Source organism: Ovis canadensis, chromosome 3, assembly GCF_042477335.2.
Source record: "Ovis canadensis isolate MfBH-ARS-UI-01 breed Bighorn chromosome 3, ARS-UI_OviCan_v2, whole genome shotgun sequence".
Taxonomy (NCBI): Eukaryota; Metazoa; Chordata; class Mammalia; order Artiodactyla; family Bovidae; genus Ovis; species Ovis canadensis.
The window spans coordinates 140,499,171-140,516,576 of record NC_091247.1 but is presented as its reverse complement, the minus strand read 5'-3'; the positions used below and the strand labels follow the sequence as shown (position 1 = coordinate 140,516,576).

General features: G+C 42.0%; 1 protein-coding gene across 3 annotated transcripts in view; it reads left to right on the top strand.

The window, feature by feature from the left end:
- The window catches only part of SLC4A8 (solute carrier family 4 member 8), an 80,931-nt gene that overhangs the window by 11,051 nt on the left and 52,474 nt on the right, over positions 1-17,406 (top strand). For all 3 annotated transcript variants that reach the window (XM_069584352.1, XM_069584354.1, XM_069584355.1), the window contains exons 2-4: positions 3,330-3,411; positions 15,106-15,252; positions 16,090-16,225. In XM_069584352.1, the coding sequence (XP_069440453.1) occupies positions 3,330-3,411; positions 15,106-15,252; positions 16,090-16,225 (365 nt within the window). The remainder of the gene's footprint in view (positions 1-3,329; positions 3,412-15,105; positions 15,253-16,089; positions 16,226-17,406) is intronic.

Genomic DNA, 17,406 nt, shown 5'->3' with positions numbered 1-17,406 from the left:
ATTAGGAGGCATAGTGTCTGGTTGTTTCTCTTTTTGTGGTGTTAGTGGCCTTGAAAATCAATGCAGTCCATTAGGGATTGTAAAATGGCAATGTCCTAATGCTAACATTATTTTTTCATTTAGTCTTTTCTATAATAGGAAACTTCTCTCATCTACTCTATGGTATCACTGTAAGGTACAATTTATATAGGAAGGCCAGGATGAATTTTCACCAGTTTGCAAGATAATGAATTGGTTTGCTAGTATTGGGGCTTCCCTCATGGCTCAGCTGGTAAAGAATCTGCCTGCAATGCAGGAGACCTGGGTTCAGTCCCTAGGTTGGGAAGATCCCTTGGAGAAGGAAACAGCTATCCTCTCCAGTATTCTGACCTGGAGAATTCCATGGACTGCATAGTCCATGGGGTCTCAAAGAGTTGGACAGAACTGAGCGACTTTCACTCACTAGTATTGCACTTCCCTGGTGGTTCAGATGATAAAAGAGTCTGCCTGCAGTGCAGGAGACCCGGGTTGGATCCCTGGGTTGGGAAGATTCCCTGGAGGAGGGAATGGCAACCCATTCCATTATTCTTGCTTAGAGAGTCTCTTGGACAGAGAAGCCTGGCAGGCTACAGTCCGTGGTATTGCAAAGAGTCAGACACAATTGAGTGACTAACACTTTCACTTCATTTTTTCACTTGCTAGTATTATCCTCCAATGTTGACCAGTTAACTAATTTTTAAAGTGACATGGTGAACTCATGGATTCAAATATATTTGATATTTTCAATCTGTTATAATTATCACCTTTACTGATGCTCAGATTGTCCTGTGTTAGTAAGGGCCCTCTCTAAGTTGGATCTGAGTCCTTTTGACATAAACCTAGTTGTCTTTGAGTGTCTTTTAGCAGAAAATGATATTTTAAGATACCACAGTCTAGGTGCTAATGATACTTCTTGCTACCGACTGATAATTTTTTCTAGACATTTTGTCTGGACAGAGCTAGGAAATATAAATTTATAAATTGTAAAATATTTAAAGTTATAAATATATCATATATATATTCTTGTTGATACTTCCAATTCAAATTCAGGACTATATAGTTTTTACTTAACTTCTGCCTTACAATTGTATCTCCTTTCACCCCTGCTAAGAACCCCAGGTCTCAGTCACACTGAGAGTGCCAGGGTAAGTTCATATAATCATTTACTGTATTTCACAGTACAGAACAGTCTCTGAAAAATAACACCAACACTGTAACCAACAATACGACAGCTAAAAAGCAGTTTCAGATCTTTTCAAATTCTTTTTGTCCTTAGGGTATATGTCACTAAGGATGTTCAGTCAGTTTATTATGTTTTAAATTTATTTGGAATAATTTCTTTTAGAATAGTTATGCCATCAATTTGGCATTTATTTTCATTTTCTGGAAAATTTTTTTAAATTTTTTTAATAAATTAATTTTGTTTTAAAGTTTTCAATATAAGTCATCTTCGAAGAAGTTTAGTCTTTCTATCCTTATCATCTACCCCATTGCCTCCCTCCTCTGTAGGTAACTACTTAAAAATATCCCTTATGGCTTGTTCTTCCTTTATATGTTTTTAAGTATAAGCAGATACTTTTGTTCCAACACCCTTTCTTAGCTAAAAGTTAGCAAATTAAATAGTTTTCTCCACCTTTCTTTTTATTTTTTAAAACATAGGGGACATAGATGATAACTATAAAATAGTAAAATTGAACCTAAAGCTGGAACGTTGAGCAGGATGGAAGGATGGTGAGGATTTGGTGTGCTGGAGAGTTGGGGAAGAGACTGTTAGATGACCAGACAGTGTGAGCAAAGGTGTGACGGTGGGAATGTGTGTGCTGTCCATGGGGTCAGAGAGCCTGGCTGGAGTTGCAGGTTTGGTAGAAGAAATTGATTGGCAGGGAAATTAGCTAAGATCTTTTTTTAAATAATTCCGGATCTGGTGAGGGTCTTGATAAGATGTAGATGCCGTTACATTTATTCTTTAAAGAAAAATTAACTGAGCACCTCCTATGCGAAAAATCCATTGAGTGTTGGGGAAACCATGATGAGGAAGACAGATATGGTCCCTCCCTAGGAGCAGAGAGATTTCATTTCTAAGGAGAAATACAGCGTACTTTGGGGGCATATAAATGGAGGGTAGTCAGGAAAGGCTTCTAAGGAAGCACTTTTAGGTTGAGATTGGGATGATGAATAAGTGTTAGCTGCTGGTGCTGGAGGCGGGCACAGCAGGGAGAGGGCAATAGTTCTGGGCTGAGGGAAGAATATGAGTGTGATTCCAGAACTGAAAACAATGTCCACTCTGACTGAAAGGGCAGGAGGGTGGGCGACAGAGAGGCTGAGAGTGGAGAGGGAACCTGAGAGAACTGCAAAGGAGGACTTGACAAGAAAAGGGAGCTGCTTCCTGGAAGGTATACAACGGGCGCTCAACACATGGAATGGATGAATAAGTTTGAAATTTCAAACGTGGGCTAAGAAATCATGGAGCCATGGAGCCATGGGTAGGAGTAAGTAAATGAGCACAGGATATCAGTCTGGAAGGAAGATTCATTGGGTTTTGGACACATGGATCTTGAGGCATGGCATCCCAGTGGCTTGTCAAATACTGAGCCTCATAGCTTCAGTACACTGTTGAAATTGCAAGACTCGAGCATGGAAAACAAAAGGTAGAGTGCTCATCCTCGGGAATTATGGTTGGAGGAAGGAGATGAGCCTTAGAATGGGGCAGAGGAGCAGGATGGTGTATTTCAAGGACAGAGTGGTAAGTAGGCTTCATGCTGCAGAGAGGTCAAAGAGACCAACACTTTCTTTTTGGCCATGCCATGCAGCTTGTGGGATATTAGTTCCCCATCCAGGGATTGAACCTGGGTCCTTGGCAGTGAGAGTACAGAGTCCTAACCAGTGGACCACCAGGGAATCCCCTCAAAGAGACCAGCTTATACCAAATGAGGCAATGTGGTTGACACCACTTTCAAAATTCCAATACATTGTCCAGACTTATGGGTAGAGTATGGAGGTGGGAAAGACGTGGGATCCATAGTTACAAGACCTCGGCTCAATTCTACTTCTGCCTTTTACCATGTTTCTGACCTTGGGCAATAATTGCTTAAAGTTTTCCGAGACTCAGGCTGTTTATTTATGAAATGAGAAAGAATGGCTGCCATGTTTGCATCTCAGAGTTATTGTGAGGTTCAAATGGAAAATATCTGTAAACCACTGGGTTTTTGCCTTCAGTGTTGCGTAAAGGATGAGGCAAACACACAGTACTTGAATGAAAGTTTGAATGAATGTATGAGTGTTACTGTGGCTACTAATTTATGTTTCAACAGAGACCAGATGAAGAAGCTGTGGTGGATCAGGGTGGGACCAGCACAATTCTCAACATCCACTATGAGAAGGAAGAGTTGGAAGGTAAGCCCTGCTGTTACATGTGCCGAGGGAAATCAGTGAGAGGCAGCCTGTGCCAAGGAGCAGCTTTGCTCTCAGGAGACCTGGGCTGGAGTCCTAACTCTGGCTCACCAGCTGTGAGACCTTGGGGGAAAATCTCTTAATTTCCCTTAGCCTCAATCTCCTCATCTCTTAAACAAAAGTAGACATAATACTACCTGTCCTACTGTTAGAATCTAGTAGACAGCTAGTGAGACAGTGCTTTGAGTAAAGTCCAATGTAAGTATTAATAAATGACCTATTCCTTGAGAATGCGAAGCACTCAGATCAGCTTATCGATTCTTGATGATTGCTTAGAATCATTAAGCAAAAATTACAGATACAAATACAAATCTATACAAAAGAAATAAAATACAAATAGTTTTAAAAACTTGAACATAAAACTTAATTTTTATCCCATTTGCAGTGTTTGCTTTCTCCCTTAATACCCATTTCTATCTGGTGTTTTCATCTAAACAAGAAAAGGGAAAACACACACACACCTGTGGCATATTTGCTGAGGGCCCACAGCACAGAGCTGTATAAAAATCCACTGAAGTGGAAGGGAAGGAAGAGGCATTGTAATTGACCTGCTCTTTGCATCTGTCTCTCTGTCAAGGCTCTTCTCCCCTCCCCTACCCCAACTCCCCACATGACCATCATGTGCTGTCCTTCTGCTTTCCTTTTTCCCACAGAGCCTAGTGTCCTGATAATGCTGGTGATGCTCAGTTCAGTTCAGTTCAGTTCAGTTGCTCAGTCGTGTCCAACTCTTTGTGACCCCATGAGTCAAGGCACGCCAGGCCTCCCTATCCATCACCAACTCCTGGAGTTCACTCAGATTCACGTCCATCGAGTCAGTGATGCCATCCAGCCATCTCATCCTCTGTCGTCCCCTTCTCCTCCTGCCCCCAGTCCCTCCCAGCATCAAAGTCTTTTCCAATGAGTCAACTCTTAGCACTCAGTTTTATTAAAAAAAGGCTTGTGTCCATGATAACTTTAACACGAACCCACATTTGGCTCAAAAGCCTTTGTGAAATCTCTATAGCATCTCCTGCAACGTTGAAGGCTATGACACAGCAACTTTCTAATGACTGAGACAGCATGTGAAATGTTCTCTCTGTACTGCTTGTTCCCGTGCTGGTTTTTTTTTTTTTTTTTTCATCAAAGTTGTACAATCCCCAGAGAAAACTTGTCCTTTGGTTGGGAGAGTCAAAGCTGTAGAGGCTGACTCAGCCTCTGGGTCTGTTACCATGAGAATTTATGTGGGTGGCTCAGTGGAGGTCAGTGGTGTTTGGATGTATCAAGATCAAGCTTCCCAAGTTATTTTGACCAGATGGAAGAGGAGCCAGTGTGGCTTTCAGCAGTTGGAAGAAAGAGCAAGAAAGAAGGGTGTAGAGGTGGGAGGCGAACATTTGTTGAATACCCCTTGTGTGATAAGCATTTGATTAGGCACTTCTTTGTCTTTTTAATCTTCACAGCAATCAAGGCAGGTAGGTATCATCCCTATTTTACATGGTGGGGAAACTTCTCAGGGTCTAAGCAGTTAAGACTGGGATGGAATTCTGCTCTTTCCACTGTATCATACTACCTGCAGATGAGGGCCTACCCAGAGTTAACCACCCGACCTCAAAATCTTGCTCCATCATGTGAACATTTTATGCATTGCCCCACCCCTTCCTCCGCCTTGTTAATCCTGTTACCTCTCTATCCTCTCACTGTAGTTGGGAGTACTGTTACTTTTAGTTCAGTTGTCTGAGCCCGCTAGACCTTTGCCCTCAGCCAGAAGTTAACCATTTATGAACACTCTTCTCTACTTGGGAGTAGAATAATTAGCTTGGACCAACTCTTTGGGTCCCAAGGACTGAGTCCCATCAGAGATCAGCTGAGTAGCTGGCAGTAGGAGCATCTTCTCAAGATGACCTCGTCTATTCCTTGCGCAGTCTCCACATTTTCCTGTAAAAGAAGGCCATGTGTGACGATGGCATTGCTGGGGGCAGTGTACAAGGAAACAGTCGTTTACACACAGCCTGTTTTGAAAACTAGAATCTTGCTTACGTTGGCACTTAAGAAAACAGCACTGCAGGCAAATGGAGGACAAATAGTGCCCACTCCTCAGGCCTGATATGGTTCTTGAGTATCTCTGGAGAGGAGAAGAGGGAGTTGTGATGTGCTTGTAGGACTGACCGTGCTGTGGGCTCCCAGGGCATCCCAGCTCAGCGAGGCTGTGCTCAGGCAGGTGCTGTCTCTAGAAGACATGGAGTGAAATCAGTTCCACTCTGATGGAAGACAAGTAGACTGTTCTAATAGTATTCTAGTTCTCACGTGTGCCATGCTGCAAGGTTCTGTGGCTGCAGATAAATCTCTGGGTCTTCCTTCCCCTTTGTTCTACCCCCTTGACACCACCTGACATAAACCATGTTCAGAACTACTTCTGAGATGTAATCTCTGGACATTGTTAGAGACTTCTGTAAATGTGAGGGTGGTTTTCTTTTTTTTACATAAATTAATCCATCAGCAGGAGCAGATGCACTAAACCATTATATTGTATGTGTGCTCAGTTGTGTCCAGCTCTTCATGACCCTAGGGACTGTAGCCCCCCAGACTCCTCTGTCCATGGACTATTCCTGAAAAGAATACTGGAGTGGGTTGCCATTTCTTCCTCCAGGGGATCTTCCTGATCCAGGGATAGAACTCATGTCTCTTGTGTCTCCTGCATTGGCAGGCAGATTTTTTTTTTTTTTTTTTTTACCACTGTGCATCCTGGGAAGCCTTTGCTTTATACATATATATGTATGTATGTATATATATATATGAGTCAAAAGCAAACATTAGGACAAATTTCCAAAGAGAAACTCAAAAAGAGCAATAGTACATGATTTCTTCAGGGGACTCTCCCAGTCCCAGAGGAACACAGGGCAGTGGCTTTATTTAGAGGAATGGCTTTTCCATCTTTTCTGGCAGATCATTATTCCTGATTAGCTACTGGACTAATGAATCCTAGAGTGAGTTTGGTACCTTCTAATAAGTTTTTAAAAGAGGTAAGAGCCATTTGGCCTTAGTTATAAGTTGGGGGGGGGAAAGGGGTGGCTTGCAAATGCTCCACGTGTTATACTTTCCCTGCCATAATTGACTTTGACTCAACCTGAAGCCCAGGAAATCGGGCACCCATCAGTGTGTGCTAAGGCGTTCTGTGTTCTGTGCGCGTGCTCCATGCTCTAGCGTGCTCAGAATGCATTCAGCTTCCGAAAGTCCAGACTCCGTCTGCAGGGTAGGCTCGCTCTGTGATTCCTATCATGCTCTGCAAGATTCAGTTCCAGTTCACTAATGCTCTCTGTGTGTACATACTTATTTTAAAAGTAAACTCTACAATTACATCTCCTAGTAAGTTTTATTAAATGAATACTTGTATTTGCACACAGTCCCGAGAGAGTAGGTTTGACAATAACTGGAAGACTGGGAAAAAGGCAGAATTTGGGTGAGTAAGTACGTAGATGAGGGGGATGAAGACTGTGTGGGTAGGAGAGCAGTTGAGAGGCCAGTGAAGTGACTACAGGATTAGTTTAGGTTTAGTAAAGTCCCTGGGCGGCAGAATCCCATTAGACGGACTGGATTTTGTTGGTGCTGCATTCGTTTCCCAGGGTCCATTTGTTTGTCATCTTTTCTGATTTCACTCAGAATATATGAGTCCCTGTTTCTGAGTCTCCAGCCTAGAAACTGATGTCTGGTTTTCTGGTAGCCATTTGGTTGTTCTTAGCTCTGACCTCTGCTGGGTTTTGTTTTCTTTTTTGCCTGTCTCTCTGGTGTTTTCAAAAGCACGTGCTGTGGTTGGCTAATATATATGGGAACTCATTGGATCAAAAATACTTCTTAGAGAAGGAAAAGTCTTCCTTAGTAACTCTTTGCAAAAGTCCCTTATATAGGAACTCTTCCTGGATTGAGCTTTCCATCCCTAGGTTAATTAGGACCTTCTCAATCATCTCATGCCCTGGTGGGTATTTCATCCACTCTAAGCACATTCACTTTGGTTGCCTGTTCCTTTTGTGGCCCTTTTCAGATACTGTGTTTTGTTATATAAGGAATTCTGAAAGGAAGAAGGTCTGATCTGGGACTTTTTTTTTTTTTGCTTCTCTTTAAAATTTTTTAAATTATTAAAATATGATAACACATTTATAGTAGACTTAGAAAATATAGAACAAGGTTACCTATAGTTCTACTATATATTATAATTATTTTTTTAGTAGATAAATTAAGATTTTTAGTTGGAGTTTCAATATCAAACTCTCAAAAGTTAATAGAATCAAGATACAGAGAAGTAGAAGGAGAGAGTAGACCTGAAAAGCACTGTGAACCAATCCAACGTAATTAAGATTGATACAATTTCCACACAACAGTAGGGTACAAATTCTATTCAAATTCCCATAGACTATAAACTAGGAGAGACTACTGGAACATATCCAGGGACATAAAACCAAGTGCAACAGTTTGATGGCATAAAGGTAATGAAATAATACAGAGTCTGTTCTCTTATCACTGTGGAAGTATGTTAGAGATGAATATCAAAAGATATTTGAAAATAGTATCTTAACATGAGATAGCAGGTCACTGCAGGTGTCTGCCCCCAGCCAATGGTGATTCCTGTGCCCTGGCCAAAGTCAGGCGACAGGGAACTTTTGTCAGTGGAACTCGTGCCAATGGTATCTCAAGGAAAACGGATAAGTAGGAGCCATTGTTCACTCTCCAGCTTGTATGCTTTTACTAATACCTGTGCCCTTAAGGCAAGTTCTCTGTTGTCAGTTGGAGAAGGGAAAACAACCACAAGCCTTGTTTACAGATGGTTTCAGTTGCTATGTTGGTGTCACCATTCTTGGCAAGTGGAGATGTACTATTCCTCTCATGTCAGAGAGGAACAGAGGAATTTGTAAATTACTTAGTATTTTTTTCAATAAAATGTTTATGTTGGAAAAGCAGAAAAAAAAAAAGGAAAATAACCCATATGTTTCCAAGTGCAGCGTGACTTTTACCAGAGATCTTTGGCTAGTCACTGAAAGGCTCAATGCAGTTAGGAGACTGGAAAACATAGAGGGTGATCGCAGAGAGGAAAGCATTTGAAAGGGAAGCTAATATCAAAACGAGAAATTAACGTCAAAGATTCTCTTAAAATACCATGTATTTGGAAATTATTTGTCTACTTTTAAATGATGAGTGTATTGAAGGAGCCATAACAAGGAAATAGCAAATATTTGTAATAGAATAAAAATGAAAAGAGAATTTACCAGAATTTGTTGCATGCTGCTGAAGCTGCTCAATACAATCAAATATGATGTGGAGTCTTGAATAAGTTATGAAAACAAATAATGGACACTAGCATAAATTTTTTTGAAATTTGAACAAAATCTATACTTTAGTTAATAATACTGTATCACATGTTAATTTCCTATTTTTTAACAACATAGTGTTTCTTTATATTCTCAGAATTGGATTAGCAGTTTCAAGCTTCATTCAAATTTTTTTAAAAAGATCACTAATACAATAAATTTTCTAGACTTTTAGCAGTGATACTAGATGCCAAAATACTTGGAACTATATCAAAGTTTTGAGTGAATATAAGTTAGAAATCTAGCATTCTATTCATACTAAGTCAAACGAGTAGAATCAAAATGTCATAAATTTTTTTTTCTTTCTTTAATGTTTATATATTTGGCTGCACTGGGTCTTAGCTGCAGCATATGGGATCTAGTTCCCTGATCAGGGATCAATCCCAGGCCCCCTGCATTGGGAGTGCAGTCTTAGCCACTGATCCACCAGGGAAGTCCCCATAAATTTTTTAGCTAGGGAAAAATTCCCAAGTTTTCTAAAATATATATATTATACATACTATATATGTTATGTACAAAAGATTTTCTATTACATTTGACAAAGGCTTGAGAGAGAACATTAAAAAAAAAAGAAGAGATGGAGAAATTGGAAAACAAACTACATGAAGTGGGGACACTGAATGAATATGAAATAGAAAAAGTAAAACAATCTAGACAAAAATGAAAGATAATCATAGTCCAGTGGTGGTTTTTTCTTCTTTTTAAAAATTAATTAATTTATTTTAATTGGAGGCTAATTACTTTACAATATTGTGGTGGTTTTTGCCATACATGGACATGAATCAGCCATGGGTGTACATGTTTCCCCCATCCTGAACCCCCCTCCACCTCCCTCCACATCCCATCCTTAGGGTGGTCCCAGTGCACTGGCTTTGAGCGCCCTGTTTCATGCATTGAACTTGGCGATCTCTTTCACATATGGTAATGTACATGTTTCAATACTGTTCTCTCAAATCATCCTACCCTCGCCTTCTCCCAGAGTCCAAAAGTCTGTTCTTCATATCTGTGTCTCTTTTGCTGTCTCACATATAGGGTCATCATTACCATCTTTGAAAATTCCATATATATGTGTTAGTATACTGTATTGGTATTTTTCTTTCTGGCTCACTTCACTGTGTATAATAGGCTCCAGTTTCATCCACCTCATTAGAACTGATTCAGGTACATTCTTTTTAATAGCTGAGTAATACTCCATTGTGTATATGTACCACAGCTTTCTTATCCGTTCGTCTGCCGACGGACATCTAGATTGCTTCCATATCCTAGCTATTGTAAACAGTGCTGTGATGAACATTGGAGTCCGGTTGTTTTTAAACATGGCTGCTCATTAGAAACGCATCTGGAGCTTTGGAGAAAAAAAAGCAATACCTGGGTATTTGTATTCTTCAAAAAATTCCAAGAGAATTCTGATATGCATGTGGATTTTAAAAAGTGATTGCAGGTTTTTCTTTTAAATGGTAGTATTAGTGATATAGAATTCTATTATTTTCTGTTGACTAGTCATGATAAAACAGTATAAGTGAATAATAGTTACATAATACATAATAGTAAAAGATGTTTATCAGTTTTTACAATAAATAGTCAGATAAAAGATATTTATCATTGCAAGTCATAATGGGAACATGATTAACCTAACAATATAAAATAATTGCATACGATTTGAGGGGTTAAGCAGCGTGATGTGGTAAGTGAAAGTGCATGCATGGACATGTTTTCATCCACCCAGCCAGTTTATGTCTTTTGGTTAGTGCATTTAATCCATTTACGTTTAAGGTAATTATTAATGTGTGATCCTATTACCAATTTCTTAATTGTTTGGGGTTTATTTTCTGTAGGTCTTTTCTTTCTCTTGTGTTTCTTGCCTAGAGAAGCTCCTTTAGCGTATGTCGTAAAGCTGGTTTGGTGGTGCTGAATTCTCTTCACTTTGCTTGTCTGAAAAGCTCTTGATTTCTCCATCAAATCTGAATGAGAGTCTTGCTGGGTAGAGTATTCTTGGCTGTTAATCACTTTAAATACATTGTGCCATTCCCTTCTGGCTTGTAGAGTTTCTGTTGAGAAATCAGCTCATAGCCTTATGAGAGTTCCCTCATATGTTATTTGTCATTTTTCCCTTGTTGCTTTTAATATTTTATCTTTGTTTTAAATTTTTGTCAGTTTTATTACTACGTGTCTCAGGGACTCTTCTCGGCGCTTCCTGGACTTGGTTGACTTTTTCTTTCCCATTCAGGGAAGTTTTCAGCTATTATCTCTTCAGATATTTCCTCCAGTCCTTTCTCCCTCTCTCTGCTCTTTCTGCATGCTAATTTGCTCAGTTGTGTCCACCTCTTTGTGACCTTATGGACTGCAGCCTGCCAGGCTCCTCTGTCCATGGGATTCTCCAGGCAAGAGTACTGGAGTGGGTTGCCCTGCCCTCCTCCAGGGGATCTTCCTGACCCAGGGACTGAACCTATGTCTCTTATGTCTCTTGCACTGGCAGGCATGTTCTTTACCACAGTACCGCTGGGGAAGCCTGGGACCCCCATAATGTGGGACTTTTTTATTGGTTGGTTGATTGCTTTTTGGCTGTGCTGTGTGGGCTTTTCTCTGGTAGTGGCGACTAGGGGCTACTCTCTAGCTGCTGTGTGCAGGCTTCTCATTGCAGTGGCTTCTCTTGTTGCAGAGCATAGGCACAGGCTTCAGTAGTTGCAGTTCCTGGGCTCTTGAGCATGGGCTCAGTAGTTGAGGCACATGGATCTAGTTGCTCTGAGGCATGCGAGATCTTCCTGACCCAGGGATTAAGGCCATGTCCCCAGCATTGGTAGGCAGAATTTTTACCTCTGAGCCACCAGGGAGGCCCTACCCTGGGACTTAGAGGAGCTTGCAGATGAGTAGTGGGAGAAAAACTGATAAATACCTAACTGTAATGCAGTGCGCAAATAAGTGCATAAGGGGATGCTAGCCAAGGACTTTGGGGATTTACAGGAAGGAGGCAGCACATCTGATCGAAGGGATCAGCAAAAATACCAAGAAGGAAGGTGAATTTGCAGTGAGTCTTGAAGGAGTGAGCCAAGTCAGTGTCTGGAAAGCATTGGCACATTTTTGGAATAGCAGTTTGGTCTAGGTGGAGACCAGTGCGAGGTGAGGGTGGGAGCATCAGCTGAGGCCATGAGAAGGAGACAGGGTCAAAACCAGGCTGTTCTGTTGTTGGGGTAGATGCAGAAGGTATACATCTCTAGACTTTTTCCCCAAGAACATTTACTCAGTGTGGGCATGTGTGGGATTTCCATTTTGATTTCTCTTGAGCTGATCACTCGGTTCTTTTAGAGAGCTTTCCCTTTCTTTCCCTACTGAATGTATAATTTGTTCTAGAGAAAGAAAAGACTAGAAAGGAGGCTGGGCCCCCTGCGTGCTAGAGCATGAAGGGTCCTGATTGTAGGAGTGAGCCAGGATCAGGGCAGTGCTTCAGGAGGGCTTGTTTGTAGGACTGAATTGGTAGGGGAGACAGGAAGGAGGCCCCTGCTGTCCTCAAAATGGGAGGAGAAAAGACTTGATCTAATCTGTGGATGATCATAATCTGTGGGATGGAGCGCTGAGGGGCAAGGTGGAGATACAAGGTAACACTGAGGTTTCCAGCCTGGAAAGTTGAGAGAATGGTGATGCCATGGACAGAAAAATATAAGACATGAGTATGAGCCTGATTTGAGATTGAGGACAGTGAGTTTGCTTTGGAACATGTTGACTTTCCAGAGATAAACATTTGGGGGTCATTTGTAGACAGAAACTTTGAAATCATGAAAGTAAATATCACTAAAAAGAGAGAAGAAAGGGGCAGAAACCTGGAGAACCTTCCTTTGATGGATTGTGGAAGGGCTGGAGAAGCAGTTAGAGAAGTACAAGTGAGCCAGGGAGGCAGTGGCCCAGGTGCTGGGGGGCCCAGACCACCAAGGGGAGGAAGTCCTTAGGGACTGAGATGATGGCTGCGGCCTGGTGGGCTCTCTAGGAAGTCTTTTGAATTGGATTGAGAGAGACATAATATGATAGACTTAGTGGTTTAGTGGACTTCAGTGTCCCTAATGAAGGCAATCAGTGGCGAGCAGCCACATGCAGAGGCTATGGAGATGGTGAGGAAAGGGAGCTAGAGCAATAGCTGTTCTTGAATGTGACCTGATGGAGGAACCTGGAAGAGTAGCACTTCACTGGGAACATTTCTTTTTTAAATTTATTTTTATTTTAAAACTTTATTTTTATTGAATGAAAAAATCTTTAAATTCTATAATGCTTTACGGTTTTCAGAACTTTCCCACACATGGTTTCATATAATCCCATAATAACCGCTTTCCCCCTACCCCTATACTGCTTCCCTCCCGCCACCCCCACTGGTAACTACTAGTTTGTTCTTTATATCTGTGAGCCTGCTTCTTTTGTTACTTTATTCACTAGTTTGTTGTATTTTTTAGACTCCACATAGGAGTATTGTACAGTATTTGTCTTTCTCTGTCTGACTCATTTCACTTTGCATAATGCTTTCCAAGTTCATCCATGTTGCTGCAGATGGCAAAATGCCATTCTCTCTTATGGCTGAGTAGTATTCCACTGTATGTATATACACCATGTCTTCTTTATCCATTCATCATATGATGGACACTTAGGTTGCTTCCATACCTTGGTAATTGTAAATAATGCTGCTATGAATGTTAGGACACATGTTTCTTTTCAAATGAATGTTTTGTGTTTGTTTGTTTTTTTTTTTTTTAATATATATACCCACTCCAGTATGCTTGCCTGGAAAATCCCATGGACAGAGGAGCCTGGTAGGCTTCAATTCATGGGGTTGCAAGGAGTCGGACACGACTGAGCGACTTCACTTTCACTTTTCACTTTCATGCACTGGAGAAGGAAATGGCAACCCACTCCAGTGTTCTTTCCTGGAGAATCCCAGGGATGGGGGAGCCTGGTGGGCTGCCGTCTATGGGGTTGCACAGAGTCAGACACGACTGAAGTGACTTAGCATAGCATAGCATCCAGGAGTAGAATTGTTGGATCATATGGTGGCAGGAACATTTCTGTATTAGGTAAGAGAGACTTGAGAAGCCCAGGGAAGGGATGGATGGAAAGGAGAGACTGAGGATAACTGATAGAGTGGGACCCAGCAGGATGGGAGGTGATACTCATTAGCCTGTAAAGAGGGGGACCTGGGGGAGGAAAGTGAGCCAGGCTGAGAAGGTGGGAGTTCATAGGACAGAACCTGTCTTTTCAGTACCGCATGAAGTGAGGTCACCTGCTCAGAGGGAGGAAGTGTGGGGAAGCTTGTGGATGTGAAGATAGCGACAAAAGCTCCTGTGGTGGAGATGTACAGAGGCAGCCTGAGATCAAGAGTTAAGCAGCAGAAACTGGGCAGAAACGGGGCAAGGTCACAGCTCTGTGTGTCAGTGTAGCATCCTTAGAGTTGCTGATTCGGGGCCCCAGGCTGGGCAGGAAGGCCAGGGAAATCAGGTGGAGGTAAGACAGGCCTGGAAGTCAGGAACAAAACAAAATAAGGTTCATGGGTGGGATGAGAGAGCAGAAAAGAGGGACTGGAAAGGACTGCCATGGGATCACTTGTTATCTTGTATTCTTGTAAAATATGTAATATCTCTCCTTTATGCTCCCAGCCTTATACCCCTTATAATTTGTAACTAGCCTCTCACTGCTATTCTAGATGGTGTATTCTACAGTGCAGAAAAAATAAAATGGAAACTGATCCTAGAACGTACTGGCTGCTAAAATTGATTCCAGGCATTGTGTTAAGCATTTTACATACATTATCTTATTTACTGTTCACAAAAATTCTCTGAGTTTAAAGAATAAGCTACAATATTCCCTGTGAAAGATAGTCACAGAGAGATTAGATAATTTGTTCAGGGTCACATGGCAAGTGAATGGTGAAATCAAGTTTTGGACCCAGGCAGGTTGACTTCAGCACTTAACCACTTTCCCAAGTGGCCTCTGTGCCAAGACTTGGTGTAGGTGTCCTGGTGTGACCATATCACGTTTTATCAATTGCTCAAATTGTCTTGTAGTGGCAACTACTAGCTTTTGTTTTTGTCCCTATAGTTTGCAAATCATGTTCACACACATAATTTTCTTTGATCTTCACAACCCTCCTGTGAAGTTTGCAGCCACAAACAGGATGGAGATCTTCAACTTGCCCATCTCTACAGATTCAGTCCTGGAGGTCTTTGAAGTTTTGTCATTACAGAGTTGTGACTTTTTCTTCTTCCTCTTAAATACACTAGCCTCCTTTTCTGAAAGGAGTTCTCTCTTCAGACCTTCTGCTTCTTTTCAGGCCATAGGACCCTGTACGTGGGGGTCCGGATGCCACTGGGCCGGCAGAGCCATCGGCACCACCGAACGCATGGTCAGAAGCACCGGAGACGAACACGGGGCAAGGGAGCCAGCCAGGGGGAGGAAGGCGCAGAGGCCCTGGCCCACGGTAACACCTCAGGAGGGCAGGCGGGTGGGCGTCCACAGCTGGGAGTCCCCCTGAGACTGAGGGCATGTGGGATGGACATCCAGCAGGTAGTAGTTTTCATTCTCTAGGCTTTCCAGCTTGCTTCAAAGAAGAAGAAATGCCTCTGAACATCAAAAGTATCTACCTGAAAACTTCACTGTTCAGGCCCCCCACATCAGTACCATAGAAGGTGAAATAATTTGCTGGAGAATTAGCTATTCCTTTTGATCAAATTAGTCAGATTTCTAGTTTCTTATGGGTTTTCTTCAAGTGGTCTTACTTAATTTTTTTCTTTTCATGAAACTGCTTCCAAAGAATGAAAGTGGAAGTTGCTGACTCGTGTCCGACTCTTTGCAACCCCATGGACTATACAGTCCTGGAATTGTCCGGGCCAGAATACTGGAGTGGGTAGCCTTTCCCTTCTGCAGGGGATCTTCCCAACCCAGAGATTGAACCCAGGTCTCCTGCATTGCAAGCGGATTCTTTACCAGCTGAGCCACCAGGGAAGCCCAAGAAAACTGGAGTGGGTAGCCTATCCCTTCTCTAGTGGATCTTCTCAACTCTGAAATTGAACGAAGGTCTCCTGTATTGCAGGCGGATTCTTTACCAACTAGCTGTCAGGGAAACTCCAAAGAATAGTTTTGTTTTTTTTTTTTTTTTAAATTCTGGGAGTAAAGAAATCTTTTTGATCTGAATTCAGGATTGTCTTTATATGTTTCACAAGCTGGAAGCCCCCCAGGTGCACTGAGTGTGGCAGGATGCTATTTCTGTCCCAAGTGGAGGTTGGGAGCAGACCTTTCTCTGTGGCTGCTTTTCCAGACACACCATCTCAGCGTGTTCAGTTCATTCTTGGCACTGAGGAGGATGAAGAACATGTGCCTCATGACCTCTTCACGGAGCTGGATGAGATCTGTCTGAAAGAGGGAGAAGACGCTGAGTGGAAGGAGACAGCCAGGTGAGGCCCTGAATAGCCTGGGCCAAGGTTTGCCGGGGCAGGCAAATGTGTACCTTTCCATGAGTGACAGGTCTGCCTGCCTTTTATTTCTTCACGGGAGACATGATGACTGACATGGGCACTGACGTTCTAGGCTCTTGCATGGAAAGTCTTGATGTTGGCCTCTTTGTCATGTCGGGGGTAACTAACACCTGTTCCAGTTGACCTTGAGCTGGGGATTGGTGACATAAACGTGGAACAGGGGATCCTCTCTCACTTGTTCCTGGGCTCTTAGTATTGTATGTCTGACTTGGAAGATGCCTGAGGGGGCCACCTTGGCCTAGACCTAGCCCAGCAGACATAGCCTTTTTCTATGGGTGAGCCATAGCATCATTTTTTTTTTAAATTCTTTAATTTATTTGACTTTGCCAGGTCTTAGTTGCACCATGGGAGCTTTTAGTTGCAGCATATAGGAACTAGTTCCCCAAACAGGGATCAAACCCAGGTCACCTTCATTAGGAGCATGAAGTCTTAGCCTCCAGACCATCAGGGAAATCCCAATCATTTGAGGTTTAATTCACTGGAGATTCCCCAGTTTTTGAGACAGCCTATGGGACAATCCAACTTCATAGAGACCTCTGGGATAATATCCAGCCTGACGGTAGGCTTCCCTTGATTAGAGAGTGAGTACACTTGTCTAAGGCTCAAACCCAAGAATAACTCTCAGATGAACCAAGCCCATGTCTAGGGTTCCTCTAGTAACTGACAAGTGAGCCTTCTGGGTGATACAAAGCCAGCATGCCTGAGCCTCAGGGAAGAAAATGAGGTGGATAACCAGCAAAGCATGGCTGAAGGTCTCATTGAAACAGCTCTTCCTGGATACCTGCTGTATCCATAGATGTGTTCAATGAATAGAGAGGATTAAACAAACCAATTAACCTCATACCAAGCAAGAAGGCAATTAGCCTTAACATCCTGTCTTTGCAAACTTCTGAAGGTCACACAGACTTCTTAACAAAGAAAAATATGATCATTTTATTAATGTGATTTGTCAGTGTATCCAAATGATATAGATTAGATCTGTTTTTTTAGTTGCACAAGTAATGCATGCTCACTATACAAAATGCGAAAATAAGGATAAGCAAAAAGAAAATAAAAATTTATACCCCAGGGATAATGAATATAACATTTGGTGTCTTATA